We start from the raw sequence: 20,648 nt of genomic DNA on the forward strand, positions 1-20,648 counted from the left end.
AAACCCCAAAATACCCTTGGCTAAAAAGTTAAACTACTAAATTACCCTTAATTAAAATAATTATTAAAAATCAAAACACCATAGTTAAAACCTAAATTATCTTTAATTATTAAAATCCCAACATACCCATTTTTTTAAAAAAAATTATGAAACAATTAAAAAATACGTATTAGAATCAAGTAAAATAAAAAATGCAATTAAAAAAAAGGGCATATTGATAAAATTAAACACATACTACTATTTTGGGTTTTTTTAATTGTTTGATAATATTTTTTTTTTAAAAAAAGGGGTATGTTGGGTTTTTAATAATTAAAGATAATTTGAATTTTAATTATGGTGTTTTGATTTTTAACAATTATTTTAATTGAAGGTAATTTAATATTTTAACTAGGATGATTACGATAATTTAGGGTTTAAAATAAAAAAAATATTTTTAACCAAGGATATTTTGGGGTTTTAGAAAAATATTTAACGGTAAAAGTTTAATTTAACCGAGAAAGTTAACAGAGGGGAGGTGTTTGATATGTTTGCTAGGTAAGAGGGGAGGTAAGTGATATTATCCAATTAAGAGGGGGTGTAAGTGCTATTTGTCCAGCTAAGAGGGGAGGTAAGTGATATTTACCCTACTAATATTGAACCCAGAAAAAGAAAAAAAAATACCGATACGTACAACGGTACAAATTAGAAGTTTTGAAACATGAAAGAATAAACTTCGTGATCATCGTTTGTAGGGTCAGTGTGGGACCCATGCATTCATCTGTATATGTGATCTGGACCCTTCGTTTTTTTTTTTTCCCCCCCCCCCCCCCCCCCCCCCCCAACCCCAACACCACAAGTTCTTCCCTTCCTTTTCCTTTTTTTACCTCCCCACCCCCCCCCCCCCCCTCCCCCCCCCCCCCGCTCCCCTTCTCTTTTTTTTTTTTTTTCTCCCCCCCTCTTTTCCCCCCCCTCCCCCTACAACACCCCCCCCCCCCCCCCCCCCCCTTTTCCCCCCCCCCCCCCAAAAAGGGTCGATTCTGTAAGAGCTTCTCCCCGATTTGATCATCTTCGTTTCCAGGTACACGACCCTTCTTTTCTGCTTTCTGAGATTTTCTGATTTTAGTTCTTGTTTTTCTTCTTTTTGGGGGTGTACACTCGATTCCCTGATCCATTTTGTTCTAGATTATTTCCGGTGTTGTAATTTCTGTTTCGGACAAAAGCTTGGATATTTATTCATTTCTTTGTATATGATTCGTATGTTCTTGTCTCTGTCAACCTTTTGTCGACGATAGAAGCTAATAAATCCGTTTCTGTGGGGTTAGATTTAGTTTTTTTCTCCGGTGGTGTAAATCATTTTTTGTTTTCTTGACAAAAATTTCCTGTGTCTTTGATTTGTTCTGTTTAGTTTGTATTTGTTTATTTCTGATTTGATTAGCCATAAGACTTGAAGTCCGGATCGCTTTTCAGCTGAGGTCTGCATGTTGGAATTACTTCTACCTGTTTGTGTGTCTCTTTGAATGGATTTGTTTGATTATTTTGTGCCATCTGGTAATGGAATTGTCTCCTTGTTGAATTGCAGCGGTTCTGGGCCTCTAAATTTTCCTTCTCTTCCGTCCCCTTCTTTTTCGGTTTCTGTTCTTTTTTGTTCTCCTTCAATTTTGGCATAGGATCTGCAAGATACGATTTCTTTACGGGTTGGATATTTTTCTTGATTATGGATATCTCCCCTGGGATTAACGTGATTCATCCTTCTTATACTTCTCATAATCAGGTGGTGAAACCATGGGTGTGGAGGTAATGGGAGACGATTTCATACAGGCACCTGTGAAGGATGGAGCCAATGCGGAAAGTATTTTGAATGAGAAAGAAAGCACAGGACCTGAAGAAGTCGCAGGGTTAGATGAGCCTATCGTTTTTGGTTCGCATGGAACACATGCGCCTGTTAAGGGAGAGGGCGATTCGGTTCTTGATGACCAAAAATTTCCCAAGGACGCCGTTGATGAATGGCCTGCTCAAAAGCAAATCCATAGCTTCTATTTTGTCAAGTATCGAGCTTATGATGATCCAAAGCTGAAAGCCAAAATTGATCAGGCTGACAAGGACTTCCAGAAGAAGAGTCAAGCTCGATTCCAGATTATTGAAGAGTTGAGAGCCAAGAAAGTATGTAATGTATTCTCAATTTTGCCAGTCTTTTCCCATTTTCTTTAGTTGGTAAATTGAGTTAGTGAGTTGGTGTTGTTTTTGCTATGTTTATCATAATACATACAAATTCAAGACGATCTTTATTCAAAATTGTGATACCTTAAGTACGCTCTGAAATTAAACATTGTTCTAGGGTTACCCATCAAACTGGGTGTCTAAATATTTCTTCTCAATCCATTTGAGCAGTCGGAACGAGCACAGGTGATAGCTCAGCTGAAGCCTCTTACTGTTGAGAGCAAGCAATTCAGAGTTATGATGGATGAGAAGAGAAAGGAAATGGAACCACTGAGTCAGGCTTTGGGTAAGCTCCGAGGTGCAAGCAGTGGTAACCGAGAGAGGGGAGAGAGGGGTATTAGTATATGTTCATCTGAGGCTGAGCTTAATGCACTAGTAAGTTTATACCTAAAATATTGAACAGTGTAATCTTACTCCCTTTTTTGGGCTACATTAATGACTTAAATTTACTCCAATGGAATTGGCATTACAGATCCAGAGCTTGAATTATCAGATCCAGCATGAGAGTCTGACCTTGGCTGAGGAGAAACAAGTTATGAGAGAAATTAAACAGCTTGAGGGGACTAGGGAGAAGGTTATTGCTAATGCTGCTATGAAGGCAAAGATTGAGGATTCTATGGGACAGAAGGAGGCTATTCAAGACCAGGTCAAAGTAAGTTTGATTTATTTTCTAAGAATATCTATATGTTTGATTTATTATCTTCTGCTTTTCTTTTTCCGGTACTTTCTATAGTTAATGTTTTTTCATCTCATGATAAGTCTAAGCTTAAGTTTTGTGTTATGGTTTCATGCTTTATAATTTGATTGTAGCTCATAGGTGTTGATTTGGACGGAGTAAGGAAGGAGCAACAAACAGTTAGGGCAAAAATCAAGCTTTTGGAGGATGAACTGAAAGCAGTTGATGATGAGATTAGTTCATTGCAAGAAGAATTGACATCTGTGACTCAGAAAAAGGATAAAGCTTATGAAACCCTTGTTGAACTGAGAAAACAGCGTGATGCTGGGGTATGAAGACTTCTGACTTCCAGTTTCTTGCTTTTGCACTTCTACTTGTTTGGTAGTATTGCATTGTTTTGTTTTCCATCATTATTTTATATTTACTTAATTTGTGAATACCGTCCAATAGATAAAATGACGAATTGTCCCGCTTCCTCACTACGGCCCTACCCGAACTATTCTTAGATTTTGAATTAGTGCTCTATGTTGTACAAGTAATTATTGAACTCCTTGTTGATTTTAAGTTGACTCTGTTATTATTTTAATCAGGTGTTGATGTAGCTCTAGATTGAAGAGGCTCAACTAGGGGCCAAATTTCCAGGATCTCAGCTCAAAAAGGGGTTTAGAATTTTAAGATTTTGGGTAGTTGATTGAGTTAAGAGCATAGGTTATGGTGGTTGGATAGCTCTGGAGGAATTTAGAGTAATAGGTTGCATGGATGGATGGGGCAGGTTCTTGAGGTATGGGATGAAAGTGGAATGGGGTGTAACTTGGAAAGAACTTGGGTAATGATGTATATTGGGATGATCCCTAAAGTTTGATCTTCTCTAATGGTCAGATTGGTGTAGATTTGAGTTTGATTTTGGGTTTTTTGAAAGTACGAAAATAGAAAAGGGGGGGGGGGAAGAAACTTAGGGTTGGAGAATTTATATAGTTAGAAGAAGAATTGGGGATGGGGATAATTAAACTTTTGCTAAAGATATTCTTTAACATCAGGTTGAAGAGGAAATATATTCTTAGGGAAAGAAAAATGGAGAAGATAAGAAATCACATAAGAAAGAGAGAGAGACAGAGAGGAGGGAGGGTTGAGGTGCTGTGTCATCGTTACTCTTTGGAAGCCTTAGACAAAGCTCAAAATTCAAGTCATCCTTCGATTGGTGCATGAGGCATTACATATGTATAGACTTTCTGAAATTCCTAATTTGACTCATAAAAGGACTTCTAATCGCTCTAGAAGACTCAATATGGTAAATAAAATCAAAATACAATTCTATTTAAGAACTAGGTACCCTGATCTAACTCAAACACGAAATCAAATATTGAATTTAACATATCTAATCCCGTATTCCATCATGAGTGCACTTTATGCACTTGTAAATTTGGCCCGTTGCATCAATAAACCCAAATTAAGAAGCTTATTGTTGATAATTACCACCTGTAGGCCAAAATTTAGTATTTCAAAACCCCCTTTTGAACATTCTTTACTGCACTGGGTGTCCTTTTAATATCTATCAATTTCATAGTTATTTGTGATATAGTTGGTTACATAAAATATGAACAAAAAATTGATTATTTTGAATAGCTAACTCTTATAAGTTAAATATGTAAAGTTATGAACATTTTGCTTACATTGAAAAACGTAGATATTTCTATAGCGGGAAAAGTGAATGTTATGTAACACACCAACCGAAAGAAAGAAGACAATGAGTCGCTATACTAAATTACCTTAACATTGTTATGTGATATATTGAAATGAACGACCTGGATATCCAAAAACTAAAATATTGGAAGTAGTGATTATATTGTATTTACAAGAATAAGAATGAGACAATACAGAAATAACATTGCTAGTACGATTGGTTGTAACTAATTAATACAATACATTGGGTGTGACTAATTAATACAATACTGCTATAAATCCTAAAGTGAAAGCAGTTTTCGCAATTGATGGGAACTAATGAAATTGAGTATAATTGTACAGAGATGGTAGAGCCCAATTATTGCTGATAGAGTTAGTGATCTACGTCAATTTTCCCGTGGATTAGGAAAAAGAACTCTCCTTTGCATTCTAAGTAAGTCAGCAACATTGGATCTGCCACGAGGCTCTTCCATTGTCCATATTTGTATCCTTCTTTTTGGCTGGATCTTCTAAGAAGTTATTAAGACTAAAGCTTCTGCTGGATCTTTTAAGAAGTTATTAAGAGAAAAACTTCTGTTAGGTTCTTGTTCTTGTGCCAATAATTCTCCTACTCTGTGAATGTAAGCTTGAAGTCATCCAAAGTGTTCTTCCACATTGCCTACTTTTCTTGTACTGCAAAAAATTTGTTGACTGTTAACTTGTTCAGGAATTGTAGAATGTCAGCCATTGACCCAAAAGCCTTCGATTCTGTTACTGCCAGGCAGAAACCAATGAGCCTGCATCTGCAGTTTATGTATACCCCTTGAATCTGCAACTTGAATCAATGAGGTTGCAATCTTTCATTCATAGTCTTCTCCTCACATGGACTTTCTTCTTGTGCAATATTTTCCTATTAAAATGGTTGTGTATTGTGAATGTGTGCTTTTATTTATCTTGGTATGATTGACTTCTTGAATGAAGGCATGGCAAGGGGGCACAAAGCTCTTGGGATGCTAAAAGGAGTGAAAAAGATCACTTTGAATCTGTTACACACCAACTCCTGGATGACTCCTTTTTTTTAAGTTGCACCCTACTTTTTCCTGAACCGGAGAATTGGGTGCAAAATCAAATTTGTTCTTGCAGAAACTGTTCAGATTCTTTGATTTTATGGGGGAATGGTAGCAGCCATTTTTGTGGAAACAAGAAGCAGACTCTCTGCTAAGTATGCATTTAGTAGTATAGTTTTGACTTGGTATTCTTTTTTTTCAATGAAATAATCCCATAACAATCTTAAGTTTTGATGAAATTGCCACAGAAACCAAACTCTTCAAAATGTCTCCTAGGTGCCTTTTTGTCTTTTTCTTCCTCTTTTTTTTCTTTTTCTTTTTTTCCCTCTTTCTTTCTTATTATTAAATTTCCCCTCCCCCCCTTCTTTTGGTTGGGGGTGGGGGTGGGGGTGGGAAGGGGCTCTAGAGGGCATTTCCTGATAGAACTTTAAGGTTCCTCCATTGTGACATAGTGACCGCGAGTTCAAGTTTGGAAATAATCTCTCTATCATGTGGGGAGGCTGCATACATGATGACATTCCCCAAACCAGTAGTGGCGAGAGCCTTGTGCCTTGGGTATACCCTCCCCTGCCACCGTGTTGAATCACCCCTTGTCTCCATGACAATTATGGGTTATTGATGTTCAATAATTATAACGAGGTGAATATTTTTTAAAGAAAAAGATCCTATGATTTTTCATGATAATTATTTCATATTTTATACAAAGCATGTTACTAGGAGTTGGAAAGGTTGCCTTTCTAGCTTTGCATTGCTTAAAGAAAGGCTTGAAGATTAAAAGATAAGTTTGTGTTTAAGGTCTTCTGTCATACAACAAGAGGCTTGAAACAGCACTTTAGGTTAGTTCGAGGGTTTGGAGGAGTAAGAAAATCGTTTGGAGTTTGATGGTTATCCTAATGAAATCCTAGGGTCCAATGGCAGGGCTTCGTGACGATGCCAATATAAATCTTGTGAAGAAGTTGATCAGGGCACCGTTAATGTACCATATACATGAAGAGGGTTTAGGTGAAGGGTATTTGATGGATATATCTCTCATATAAATGCATTTCATAGGGAATTCGGGTTTGAAGTTTATTGGAGGAAACACTGATATCTCGAGGGTATTTCTGTGGCTCTCTTGCTACTTTGATATGATGTACAAAATCCATTCACTCTAGGCATGTAAGAGGGGCTCTTTTAGTGCTTGGTATCAATTTTGTTTTTGGATGATGGCTTTTGTATTTGGTATTAATGTTACATTAGAGACTTTGTACTGACTACCATGTATCCCTTTCTGATGCTGTCAAATATGAAGTAATTATCAATTATCTTAGTAGTTAAAATCCTAAATTACCCTCAATTATATTATTGTTAAAACCTTAAAATACCCTCAATTACCTTAGTAGTTAAAGCCCTAAATTACCCTAAATTCATTTTATTTCTCAAAACCCCGAAACACCCCTATGTTCTTTGATCTAGAGATCCTTCCATTGGGGAAAAAAAAGGAAAGGAAACATAAGAAAGATGTTAGACTTTATCTTAATTAATTTCCTCTTTTTTCCCCCTTTCCTAATGAAAGAAAGATGTCTAGTTTAAAGAATAGAGGGGTGTTTTGGGGTTTTAAGAATAAAATTAATTGAGAGTAATTTAGGGTTTTAACTTCTAAGGTAATTCATGGTATTTTGGGATTTTAACAATAATATTAATTGAGGGTAATTTAGGGTTTTAAATACTAAGGTAATTGAGGGTAATTTGGGGTTTAAACTAAAACATCTTTTCAGTCAAGGGTAGTTTGGGATTTTAGAAAAATATATAATGGAAAAAGTATAATTTAATTGAAAAAGTTAATAGAGGGGCGGTGTTTGATACCTTTGCCAGGTAAGAGGGGAGGTGAGTGATATGTACCCTTTTAAAATCTTTGGATATACAAAATATGAACCATTGTCCTTGCGATACAAAGTGGCGGGAAAAAGGATCATTTTTATTAAGTGGTTCTGTATTGACGCTCATTGATAAGTGTGCCTTACCATGTAGTTTTTGTACCGTTATTTTATTATGAAAGAACAGTAACTTACAGCTGTTTCGTTGTATTCCTGGTGTAATGAATCGGAAGGGAATTCCATTGCAATGTTCTATGGTTGCCCTTGGAAGATGAAGGCGTTTGCTTGTCTTTTTTATTGATGATTTTAAGGAATGCTCACTCAGATACAATTTTTGGGAATATATTTCCCATCCTAAACTTATAGAGAAGAGAAACCAGTGTCCATTTAATTCTTGATGGTTTTAGCAGCTCCTGTTCCCTTGGGATTTAATAGATAGGGTGATGCTGTTTCATAGTCTGTCAAAACAGGATATGATGGTGTAGAGCACAAGTAATTAGCACATTCCACAGGTACATCACTCAAGGATGATCCTATTGAATTCTGATAAAACATGACACAACCAGTTGATTGTGTGAAAATTTAATTCATATCCAGCAAATTATGTGGAATTTACAACATTTCACCCAGGATGAACGCTAGTATCTATGCTTAATTCCTGCAATCTTATGCCTCTGAAAACAATGTCTGTGCATTTTGTACTTTGATATTATATTACAAGCTTTCACAAATATCAGGTAGGTCCAATAATATGTGAATTGTTCTTGTCCCAATGGTCTGTTGTTTCTTCAAGCATCATAAAGTATAAGCATTTATTGTGACATGTAGTCAGCAATGGTGTAGACAACCACCTGTCAAATTTCAGTCTAGTTTACTCAAATAACCTTTTTGTATTGTCATGATCTCATTTGTGTGCGTGAATGTGTACCCACTATAGAAATTATTATGTAATATTAGGTAATTTCAAATACTATTTCAGAACAAACTTACAATGGATAGCTCAGATTTGTGTTTTGATTTTGGGAAATTATATTAGTTTCCATTTTTATGTGGGTTTGTTTGTTTTCTTAGAATGCAGCCTTTTATCAAAATCGTACACTTTTGAACACTGCTCGAGAAATTGCTGCAAAGAAGGATGTTGCTGCCCTGGAAGAACTATGCCACACAGAGGTGTGTTGGATGAATCAATAGCCAATTATTTAACCTTCCTTACTATTAGTATATTGTGGCCCTTCACTCACGTTGTGTCTATTTGATGATAGGTTGACAGATTTATCTCCCTCTGGAGCAGTAGTAAGGCTGTTAGAGATGATTATGAGAGAAGAATCTTGCCATCACTTGACTTCCGCCAGTTGAGCAGGGATGGAAGGATGAGGAATCCTGATGAGAAGCCATTAGTTTCTGAAGCACCTACTCCCATTGAACCTGAAACAGTGGCTAAAGCCAATGTGAAACGGGTAAAGGAAGATCCTCAAAATGATAGTATTCCCGTCCAAAAGGTTCAAAAGGAAGACAAAAGTAAATTAAGGGGTTCAGAAATCGCCACAAAGGTTGTTGACCTTGAAGAAAAGGAGAAGACGGCTGTGGTTGAAAAATCTCAGGTGACTCCAGCAGCCACTGTGATTGATGAGGCAAAGCTTAAGGAAATGAAGAGAGAGGAGGAGATAGCAAAAGCTAAGTTAGCTTTGGAGAGGAAGAAGAAGCAGGCTGAGAAGGCTGCAGCTAAAGCAGCCGTGAGAGCTCTGAAGGAAGCTGAGAAGAAGCTCAAGGAAAGTAGCGTTTTGATCCCATTCACCACCCCCTTTCATCTCCCCCACCCCACTGCATGCGCCCCTGTAGGATACATAAACTATCTTGGATTTAAGATACTGATGCGACCCTGTATTTTCCCCTGGATATTTTCAGGACCGTGAAAAGAAAGCAAAGAAGAAGGCTGCATCATCTCAGCCCGAGCAGCAGAATGAAGTAGCATCAGCAGAAGGAACAGATGCAGAGGCTGCTGAGCCAGAGACTGCTGTTGTGAAAGATGAACCTCCAGTCCCAACCAAGAAAAGGGAGCTAAAAGAGAGTACTGTCAGGCATAGGATTCGACCAAAAGGTCAGGACCATCTTCCCAAACTCATCCGTAAGCGGACAAAGCAGACTCCTTACTGGGTATGGGCTGCTCCTGCGGTGGCTATTGTTTTGTTGCTTGTGGCCCTTGGATACTACTATTTTCTCTGAAGACAATAGTGGACAACAGAAACAGATGAGTAGCAGAGATATGGACCAATTTTCCAGTTGGCTAGCTTTTGACTGGCTGGGTTTTGTAGAAATTAAGGTTTAGTTATTACTGGTTCTTTACATCCTCGGGCAGGATGGGACTCTAAGCTCATAAAATTTGTAGTTCATCATGCAGCCGTGATATTTCAAATAGGGAACTATTGAAACATGTAGTAGGGGTGTAAGGTTGAGTTGGGCTATGTCGAATCTGTGACTATTTTGGTTTTCTGTTCATCTGGCGGAACAAGAATTTTCTGTTTTCTTATTCAAGACTGGGCATCTCATTTTTTATTTCTTTTGCTATAGGAAAACTTGTTTACATTGCGCTTTGTGTGGTTTCTTCTTCAGAAAAGCTGTTTATGTATGCATTTCTCTGAGATATAGAGATCTGGCTGATTGAATTAGCAACTTTTCACATCACGGTTATATCCAAGCAAGCAAAGCTCATGTACAGTGTGATTACGACCAAAGGATCTGGTAATACCTAATCTGAAGCATATTTTTGAATTTCATACGTGCAGAAAGTAGGCTGACAGAAATTAAGGAATTTCACTGCCGGTTATGGCAATTTAGAAAAATACTTGCACATGACTTGTGGGCGGAAGACCTTTGGATTAGTGGAACCACCTCTGCAGTCATGAGCATGGCAAAGGTGCTATGTATTTTGAAACTGACCAGAACTCAGGCCATACTCTTCCATACTCTTATTGGTTTTGGCACGAAAATGCAAAACTGATGCTTTGTGAACAGCTGGGAGTCCAGCATGGGGAAGCCAGAACTTTAAAATCATCTTCCATTCTCACTATTAACCCCTGAACTGCTTTGAACTGCAGCAACTATGTGTAGGAGAAACAAGAACACAGGTGTTCGATGGGTATAAGCCCTTATCTTCAGAGTATAGTTATTATTTGTTCTGCTTCAGTTGCAAGAACCTAAAAACAACTCATTAAGTATTCTTCTATATCTTACTTCATCATCAAACTAAACCCTCTTTTTTTCTGAAAAGGGAAGGGGGTGGTTCATAACCCCCAGGAAGAAAGGGGTACTCCAGGTAATTCTCAGGGAGGCTATTTGTCCTACGTCTGATCATGCCTCATAGGTGAGGAACCTGCCATGTTTTTGGTAATATAAGATAATATTAAAAGCTCCAGCATGCTTATAGTAGAGGAGCTAATAATCAGAGCTAAACACTGTTGCCTGATTATACATTCCTCTTGCATAGCACGTTTATGGTGAGGGGATGAACATGTATAGGTAACATAGCTCAAATGTCATCTTCACCCTTGCAGGGTATTATCCGACGACAATATTCTGCATCTCAAGCTGTATGTAATCAAGAAGCAAATGTTGAGGGTTAGGGATGTCAGTTCGGTCTTGATGGCTCGAATCTACCTTGATTTGTCCTAAACATGTACAATGTTGAGGATCGAAATTTGGCCTCATGGGTAGGTCAAAGCTAGGTTTGGATAGCCCTAGATTAAGGTCAGGATCAAGTGTTTGACCATGGTTATATAAGGGTTCAATCTTATCATCTTGAGAGCAACAATATGAAATTATGCATTGTTTTATTGTACGGTGATTAGGGCCAAAACTAGCTTAGATATTTAAAGTTAGTGTTAAATACTTAAAAGTTTGAGTGAAATCAAATAAACTCACAAGTGGTCACAAAAACATTATGAGGAAGTTACATAGACCTTGGTCTGTGATCGAATTAATGAAGGTCATTCATAAGATTACCAGAGATTTATTTCAAACAGCTATGATTTCATCTTCTACTCCCCAACCCCACCCCCCCCCCCCCCAAAAAAAAAAAAAAAAAAAAACTCTTTTTCAACTATATGGAGAAAATGAATTCTTGTATCGGTTTTCAAGCCGATTTTCTTGCCTCGCATCAAGAGGATTGTCTTTTATGGATGCTTTTCCACATGTTTAAGGAAGGAAACTAAGAGGAAGAGGACCTTCTGAATCAAATTTATACATATATATTATCCCATATTAATTTTTAAAATCCCCCTTTACCCTTTTTTTAATTAATGCATGCCCCTTTTTAAATTTCTTCTGTAATAAATATCTCACGTTTATCATTTTCTCTCTTTTTTTTTAGATAAAAAAATGTAGAAAACAAGGTCAACCATTTGCTTGTTCCCCACGGCACAAAATCTTATAACGTGGCTTTATATGTGTTAAAGTCTTCTTAGTACGTGATTAGTAAAGAAATGATTTTTAGTTAGCAGTAAGTGCATGATGGATCTGTGTAATTAATAAAGAACTAATTCTAATTAGCAGTAAGCACATGGTATATCTGTGTGTCCTTAGAAATTTTTCATAAGGAATTAAATATTTGAGACTTATTATTATTATTATCTTTTGAGCACCATTGAATACGTATCTCAAAACCTCATTTTAACTCCTCGGTGCTATCATGCAAAACTCCCCTAATTTATGCAAATCTAGATCCACTCCATACATCTCTCAGCTAGGGCATCAACATTTCGTCTGATTGTACCTTCTCTAGGTGGTCCCCTTCAAACATTCCTAGCCGACTTCGCTGGAAGGTTCATACACGAGACCAAGCATCAGTAACTGTGAACAATAGTCAATAATCCTAGTCATGCAATCCTTGGTGCAAGAAAAGTCATCTTCGTGAATATTCTAATTACACCAGCTTTACGAGAAGTAGAGGTACATGCGAATTTAACCGACTACAAAAAGAGAAGTGGTCATTACCAACCCAACATATATATTCCTTTGATGATAATACATAAACTTTTTCATTTTTAATGTTGTATGATGTATACATAACTTTTTCATATGATTTTTTTTTGGGTGAGAGTCCGATATTGAGAACTACTGTTAACCTCCCAGTCTTTTTTTCCTTCTTTTATGCCGTACCCCCCTTGCCCGCTTTGAATAAGATTGTTGTTTACCAAAAAAAGAGAGGTCCTTCTTCTTACTTCGTCCATCATTTTATATCATAAGATATAGAGTAATACAACAAAGGATAAGTCTGTCATTTTCTCTAATCAACTGACAATTCTAACCAAAAAAGAAATGACTGCAAATTTGAAATAATTCTAAAGTGTCTATTCTTTTCGCCAATTATATTGGGCTCTTTAAAATTTGGCATCCATTAATTTTACCCAAAACAAAACCTGAATCAAGTGAAAAACCACAAACAAATGAAAAACCAAATCAATGTTAACTAATATGAAACGAAAACCACACTGAAAGCTCATTAAAAAAAACGTCCCTTATTATGTATCATATGTCCTCAAATCAAAACCAAACCAGTAACATATAATAACACATACCTCACACCATCACTGAAGTTGTTTGAGAGATAAGTTTTAACCTACCTTAATTACCTCAAAATTATACCTTCTATTAAGGAAGATATGAATTAATCAGTGGTTGATGTGCTGGAGTTTCTTCCACGTGAACTGGTACATATTATATGTAAACATGTTTGTCTGGATGTGAATGTGAAGTAACAAGGATTTCAGTCGTCTGCTTCATTTGATCGTAGCTTGGAAAAGCGTCTTTGAAATTATATAAAGAAGTGAAGCTATTATTATATTGTCAATACGAAGATGTCGATAATCACAACACTCCAGGATTTGATCGCTTGCGTGCATGAGTCTCGAAGCTTGAAGCTGATGAACCTGGTTTATAAAGAAACCCATACTTAATACAACCCTTGCCATCTTTTCAAGATCTACTTTTGAGGTCAGAGCCACTATAAAAACTCAACCCAGTTTGAGTTCTATTTGCTTCTTCCTCATTCTCAACAGAAGTAGCAGCTAACTGATCAAAGGAAGGAATGGCTGGTTTTGCTTCAATGAAGAAGCTTCTCTTTGTTGTACTTCAGCTTGCAATACTGCTCTTATTGAGTAGTGTTAATGCTGAATCAAAGAATGGCTCTAATGGTCGGGGGCACCATCATACTAAATCTCCCCCACCAGCTCACTCTCCAAGTGTCCCTCCTAGCTACAATCCCACAGGTCAACCTCATAATCTCCCTCCTCCGGAGAGCCCTCCAACACAGTCTCCAAGTCACCATCCTGCTGCTACCCTTCCCCCACCAGCTCACTCTCCAAGTGTCCCTCCTAGCAACAATCCCACAGGTCAACCTCATAATCTCCCTCCTCCGGAGAGCCCTCCAACACAGTCTCCAAGTCACCATCCTGCTGCTACCCTTCCCCCACCAGCTCACTCTCCAAGTGTCCCTCCTAGCTACAATCCCACAGATCAGCCTCCAACACTATCTCCAGTTCAACCTCATAATGTCCCTCCTCCAGTGAACCCTCCAACACTATCTCCGAGTCACCATCATACTAAACCTCCCCCACCAGCTCACTCTCCAAGCGTCCCTCCTAGTTACAACCCCACAGTTCAATCTCCAACACTCTCTCCAGTTCAACCTCAGACTCTCCCTCCTGCAGTCCACCATCCAGCAATGTCTCCTAGAAAAGCTTCAGAAGTCCAACCTCCCACTTTCCACTCTCCAGTTCATCCTCCAGCGTTGTCTCGTAGAAAAGCTTTTGAAGTCCAACATCCAGATCTCCATCCTCCAGTGAACCATCCCACTCTACCTCCTTCAGTTCACACTCCAGCAGAATCTCCTAGAAAAGCTTCTTCAGTTCACCCTCCAGCAGAATCTCCTAGAAAAGCTTCTCTAGTTCACTCTCCAGCAGACTCTCCTAGAAAAGCTTCTTCAGTTCACCCTCCAGCAGAATCTCCTAGAAAAGCTTCTCTAGTTTACCCTCCAGCAGAATCTCCTAGAAAAGCTTCTCTAGTTTACCCTCCAGCAGAATCTCCTAGAAAAGCTTCTCTAGTTCACCCTCCAGCAGAATCTCCTAGAAAAGCTTCTCCGGTTCACCCTCCAACACAGTCTCGTAGAAAAGCTTTTGAAGTCCATCTTCCCACTCTCCTTTCTCCGGTGAACCCGCCCACTCTATCTCCTCTGACAGTTTCTCCAATTCAATCTCCAGCAGACTCTCCTAGAAAAGCTTCTTCAGTTCACCCTCCAGCAGAATCTCCTAGAAAAGCTTCTCTAGTTCACCCTCCAGCAGAATCTCCTAGAAAAGCTTCTCTAGTTCACCCTCCAGCAGAATCTCCTAGAAAAGCTTCTCCAATTCACCCTCCAACACTGTCTCGTAGAAAAGCTTTTGAAGTCCATCTTCCCACTCTCCTTTCTCCGGTGAACCCGCCCACTCTATCTCCTCTGACAGTTTCTCCAATTCAATCTCCCACAACCACACCTCTAGTAGAACCTCCAACTCTATCTCCTGTAGCGGTTTCTCCAATTCAACCTTCCACGCTTCCTCCTCCAGTTCAGCCTCCAACACTATCTTCTAAAACGGTCTTTTTGGTTCAACTTCACAATCCCCCTACTCCAGCGAAGGCACCATGCAACTCTCATACTCCCAATTACACACCAGTTCAGCCACCAAGTCTCTCACCAGTCTACCCTCCTAGAGCTCAATCTCCTAGTTATTCACATCACCATGCTCCCGAAGCCTCTCCAGTCAACAAGTCTGTGGCTGTGGAAGGGCTTGTTGATTGAAGTACGAGGAGAATCCCAAGAAAGCGTTTGCCTCAGACTCCTATGATGTCTTCACCCCTGGTTCTTTGGCCTTCGAGTCCGGTTGTTGATCAGGCTCAATTCTTCATCTATTTCATCAATCTTTATCATGGCTTTCTCCTATATCTATGACTGTTGCCGCCATTAATTCTAGGTTTATGCAAGGTTCATCTCTTTATTAGTTCATTTTGAACTTAATATTCTAGATTCCATTAGCAAGTATTGTTCCATGAATGTATTATTGATCAGACTTGATCTGTATTATACATAAATAAAAGTGATTGCTTTTAAGAACGACTTTGCCCTTCCCTCTTTATTAATATTTATCAAATGATGATGGGAATCACAAGGCAACCAATATATCCAACAACTTCTTTTTATGTAAAATGACAGGTGATATGTGTGCTTTTCGGCTTGGTAGTAGAACGGAATGAATCTCTATCCCTATATATATACACGACCTAGTAAAAACTGCACGTGACCATACATGTAGAGAAAGAAGGAAAATGTCTTGAAAATCAACTTTTAAATGTATTGTATCCTCTTTACATTGGTACTTGGGTTTGCATACAGAGAGTTATATTTTTATTTTGCTCAATACTAACTTTAGTTAAAACGCATCCTTCTTAATACCAAATTTGGAGCCTTAACTCCATTGAAACAAAATGATCCAAGCAATGAAAACTTAAATAAGCATTCAAAATCTAGAAGATGACAATACATAAGAAACAATGAATTAGTGAAGATTTAAAGAGAAGAAGTGAATCTCTTTAGTGAAATCTACAAGAACTTCCTTGCTAATGCCTTGCTCTAGGCAAAGCTGTTTCTCTGGCGACATTCATCTTTGGTGACCCATTAGAGAAACCCTCATCATCAAACAGTCTTTCACCTCGTTATTCTTGAATCTAAGTGTGGCAGAGCTGAGAGTGAGACTTACGTGGTGGTGAATGGATGGAGAATGAAAGATATGTGTTACTAAACACCCACTTAAATAAACCCATGATCATAAGCTTTTCACAATATTTCAAATAATTAATAAAATGCTGTAAATTTCCAACCAAACATTAACCTACCAGAAAATTAAGCAAAGATGAAAGATCATGCTAAACTAATAAGAATAAAACTATTCATATTATACAGTCGAATAAAAAATAAAAAATAAAAATTAGTAGACCTCAAGAAAAGGAGTCCTAAAATGCGAAATGATCAACACCCAATGATATAGAATGGTAAAGCAATGTCTTTACAATCAAAATAGTCAAATACGAATTAAGTAAATAAACAACTCCAAATCTTACTAATTATCACACGAACAAATAAAGTCTAAACAACAACATTCGCTTATTGTTATTAATAAATATATCCTCTATTGACATCTATCTAAAGTTAAAAATTAAAACATTAAATAAATCAGAGAGGATACAATACTTTTCATTAAAGAACTACACGTATTTAAAACTCTAAAAAGGAAATGCGACTTACTCACTAATAAGTAGTCAAGCCATTTTTTAAAACATCCAATAATTTAATTGGAAAACCTAAAATTAAATTGTTGGATGGAAAGAACGGTTTCGTTTTCTTACGGCCTTCATAGGTACTATATATCTTCCGATCGTCATTCTTTGTCCTCTTGGTAATATACTCAACGCTTCCTCTTTGGATTTGTGGAGCGCGTAGAACACAACATTTTTCCTTGAATGCTGGGCACTGATAAATTTCTATGTAATGGATGAACGGCAAGTAAAATATAAGCAACACCACATAAAAAACAATGAATCAATGAAGACTGAAGAAGAAGTGAACCTGTGCACCTAAATCTTCAAGAATTCCATCATTGTTGTGCTCTAGGTAGCTGCTTCTCTAGCGACCATTTGGAGAAACCCTCATTTGTAGTGGTGAATGAGTAGAGAACGAAAGAGATTTTTTTTAAAAAAAAAATAAAAACAAACAAAAGATATGATATCTTAAAAAAAATCATACCCCAAAAATATATTCTTAATTAAAAAAAAATAATAATTAACCTTTATTTTACTAAAATGTATTGCCTTTTCAAAAAGTGTCCGATATTACAATATTTCTTTTTCCAACTTTCTTTTCTATTTTATGATTTATAAAACCAAAATACCATTTATTTCTTTATAAAAACGGATTATCACAAAAGAAATTAAAAAATAAAGTTTGGAATAATTTTATTCATCTTCCTTTTCTAAGTTGTGATTTATAATTTCTTTGATATCTGCTAGAAAATTTTCCTTTTTCGATTCGAAAAAACTTTTAAAATGGAAAAGTTTAGACTGAATTTATTCAACTTCTTTTTCTAAGTTGTGATTTATAATGTTAGGTTTTTTATTAAAATCTATATTATCTATATATTAAGTTTCAAAATTAGTTTTTGCATTTCTTTTATTTAATTATTTTGTTTGTGTGTGGGACCCTTTAGGTAAGGGTGGTAATGAGGCACCATGAGGTAAGGGGTGGTAATGAGGCACCATGAGTAAAGGAGGCTCTTTATGACCTTGGTTATGAGGCTCTTCATGACATTGGTCATGGGTCTTAAATGTCTTGATTATGGTGATGAGGTGGGCTTACTTGAATGGTGGAATTACTCAAATTCTAACTCTTGACCTTTATTTCTCATTTCAACTTCATGAGCATTCATGGCCATTACCATGAGTGGGGGTTAAGGTCTTTGAATGGGTTAAATCCTATTCATTCCAAAGAAGTGAATATGAGAGTTACTTCCCCAAGTAGTGGGGAGGTTAGGTCAAGGGGGTTTATTCACATTAGTGGAGGGACAAGCCATTGATTCTCCATTAGTGGAGAATTGATTCTCCCCTTGTGAGGAGGTGTGGTTTGGGCCTATATAAACCCAATCCTTCCTTGCATATTGTGTGCTATTGTGACACTTCTCACTCACATTATTTGTTTTACAAAGTTCATTTATTTCTTGAATTGTCTAAGTGTTGTGCTCTAGCTTTTGGCTCCTTGAAGGGACTAATAGAACTACCTCATCTTCTAGTTGGAGGTTGCTTTATCTTGGAGGTGGTGGTGCGAAGAACCCTTAGTAGTAGGGTGCATCAATTACCTTAAAGACAGCATCAAGGTGTGACTCAACCTCATCAATCGGTGGTTCGTTCGGTTGCAACTTCAAGCTCTCCGGATTTGCTAAAGATTTTCATCTCTCAATTGTATTGCAATTTCATTTTTGTGTGTTTGAAGAACTTGTAATACAATTACCCCAACATATAATTTCTATAAAATCCGTTGGTTTCCTTTTTAGATTGGATTTCTCAAATTTTATAAAACCAAAATATCATTTATGATGTTTACAAAGAGGAAAGCTTAGACGGACTTCGTTTTTTGCATTCCTAATTCCTAACTTGTGATTCGTAGTTTATTTGAAATTCATTGGAAAAATTCTCTTTTCTATTTTGACTTTATAAATTTGAAAAAAAATAAAAATACAAAGGGTAACAACAATTTGTGAGACAAAAGAAGAATATATATATATAAAGGAGAAAATAAGATCTTGGCAAAATTTTGGAGAAGAAATATAATATTAGATGGGAGCAAAATTAAGGAACAATATTTCTGAAGCTAATTATGTGTTGAGATCAACAATATACTTTTGTATGCTTATGAATTATGAATTCCAGGTATTTTCCTCTACTTGAGGAAGTCATTTGATATTCCTTTCAATAATACAATAATTAATGAGATAATTATTAATACAATACTACAAAATTTTCAAAATAAGGTTTAATGTGTACCATTAAGCTTGCAATATTTACCCAATCTCACCGACTACCTGTTAGCCATATTGTAAATATAATCAGGGGGATAAATAATTAAGACAAAAATTGGAAAGGCATGTAAATAGAACCTAAACCGAAAGGAGAAGAATAAAGGAAAATCGTTGAGGGGCATTAGACGCTTTCTTTAAAACAATTTCACCCCCCTCTGGAGTGGGCTTGATGATCCAACGGACGTCTGTCTCCTAGGTTACAATGACAAACAACAGTATACTTAGTACAAAGTAGACCGCTACGACGAACTTGATATGTACCTTCTTTCTATCACCGGAATACCCCAAAATAACAAGATTCTCAAAAGAACTTTAGCATGACTCTAAAACAAGATGAGGGAATAGTGCCAAAACCTTCTATCTGTCAAAGGAGAACTTCAATCATCCATTAACATGACCCACAACCCTCAAGGCAATCTTAGCACGATACTTAAATCACAAGAACGAAAAATCCCAAAGGACTATCTTCATCAAGGGGGGATCCCACTTTATAGTGGAGATCTTTGGTAGGTATAATGAACATTCTATACTATCATCAATGTCTCATTAACAAGCTTGAGAAAACAAAAAACTTTTGTTACTCAACCAAACTTGGAAAACGAAGAGCTACGGTCATTTATTAACCAAGCTTGGAAATGAGAGGTTCCTTGGGAAATCAAAAACCCAAATGTTAATGTCCCATAATCATCCATTAATAAACAATACTTGGGAAATCAAATGCCCAAATGTTAATGTCCCATAACCATCCATTCATGAACAATGTTTGGGAAATGTAAAGCCCAAATGTTCATTAACTTCTATGCATGAACAGTCATTGGGATTTGAAACACCCAATCAACCATAATAATCTCATGCACTTATTTCCCAAAATTCCTCTTAATGAGTGATTTTCATTCACATATGCTCATTTTCCAACACTGTGTCCCTATGCAATAGCATCTACATTATGCATTATAAATGGTTGTTGAGATTATACAAAGTACAAATAAAACAAACTAACATGTTTGATTATTGGGTCACGGATTTTATATAACCTTATCTGTCAATCATGAAATTATCGGGAAAAATAGAAAGACAAGAAAATACTAATAGAAAGCTTGGAGTTGGCATAAGAAAATCCAAAAAGAATAACTAAAACATTGAACAATCTCTCAATTCTAGTCAGCATTCTCTGGGATGAATAACAAGAATGCATTTTCCCAATAAAAACAATCCTAAAAAAAGAAATGAGAACCCCAATATGGATCAAAAGAGAAGGCTTCCTCTCCTCAATTTGTCATCAAAATAATGTAATGTAATTATATTAGCCTCGTATCTTTGATTTGGTTATCACGGAAAAACCCATCACCTAGTCTCAAACTCATGCACCCTTCCAAGCAGGAAAATAAACAAACCAGTAACGAACCAAAGTTGCAATTGTTATAGCTTCGAACAATAATTCAATTTTCCCAACCTGATCATATTAACCCATATCACCAAAACCATCAAATCCAATATTATCAATTGTATCCCCCCAAATAAAGTAGTACTAAAAAAATAGTTC

General features: G+C 36.9%; 2 protein-coding genes across 2 annotated transcripts; both read left to right on the top strand.

The window, feature by feature from the left end:
• The first annotated feature begins 997 nt into the window (after positions 1-997).
• Positions 998-10,193, top strand: PPI1 (proton pump interactor 1). The gene is made up of 8 exons (XM_089168274.1): positions 998-1,057; positions 1,751-2,139; positions 2,368-2,571; positions 2,669-2,848; positions 3,007-3,201; positions 8,526-8,624; positions 8,717-9,232; positions 9,360-10,193. The coding sequence occupies exons 2-8, from the start codon at positions 1,762-1,764 to the stop codon at positions 9,675-9,677; spliced, it is 1,890 nt and encodes a 629-aa protein (XP_089024400.1). The 5' UTR covers positions 998-1,057; positions 1,751-1,761; the 3' UTR covers positions 9,678-10,193.
• Positions 10,194-13,454: 3,261 nt separating this feature from the next.
• LOC149004805 (uncharacterized) lies at positions 13,455-15,644 on the top strand. The gene has a single exon (XM_089169127.1). It carries the CDS (start codon positions 13,537-13,539, stop codon positions 15,280-15,282), a length of 1,746 nt encoding a protein of 581 aa, XP_089025253.1. The 5' UTR covers positions 13,455-13,536; the 3' UTR covers positions 15,283-15,644.
• Positions 15,645-20,648: the final 5,004 nt, after the last annotated feature.

The sequence above is a fragment of the Hakea prostrata genome, chromosome 9 (assembly GCF_041222555.1).
Source record: "Hakea prostrata isolate BN-2017 chromosome 9, UWA_Hpros_2, whole genome shotgun sequence".
Taxonomy (NCBI): Eukaryota; Viridiplantae; Streptophyta; class Magnoliopsida; order Proteales; family Proteaceae; genus Hakea; species Hakea prostrata.

What these genes read in the sequence shown, in the direction of transcription:
- PPI1 (XM_089168274.1), top strand. Translation starts at nt 1,762, where the DNA reads ATGGGTGTGGAGGTAATGGGAGACGATTTCATACAGGCACCTGTGAAG. An exon ending in AGGCTGAGCTTAATGCACTA is followed by an intron (nt 2,572 to 2,668) that starts GTAAGTTTATAC and finishes TTGGCATTACAG; the next exon opens with ATCCAGAGCTTGAATTATCA. An exon ending in GAAAACAGCGTGATGCTGGG is followed by an intron (nt 3,202 to 8,525) that starts GTATGAAGACTT and finishes TTGTTTTCTTAG; the next exon opens with AATGCAGCCTTTTATCAAAA.
- LOC149004805 (XM_089169127.1), top strand. Translation starts at nt 13,537, where the DNA reads ATGGCTGGTTTTGCTTCAATGAAGAAGCTTCTCTTTGTTGTACTTCAG.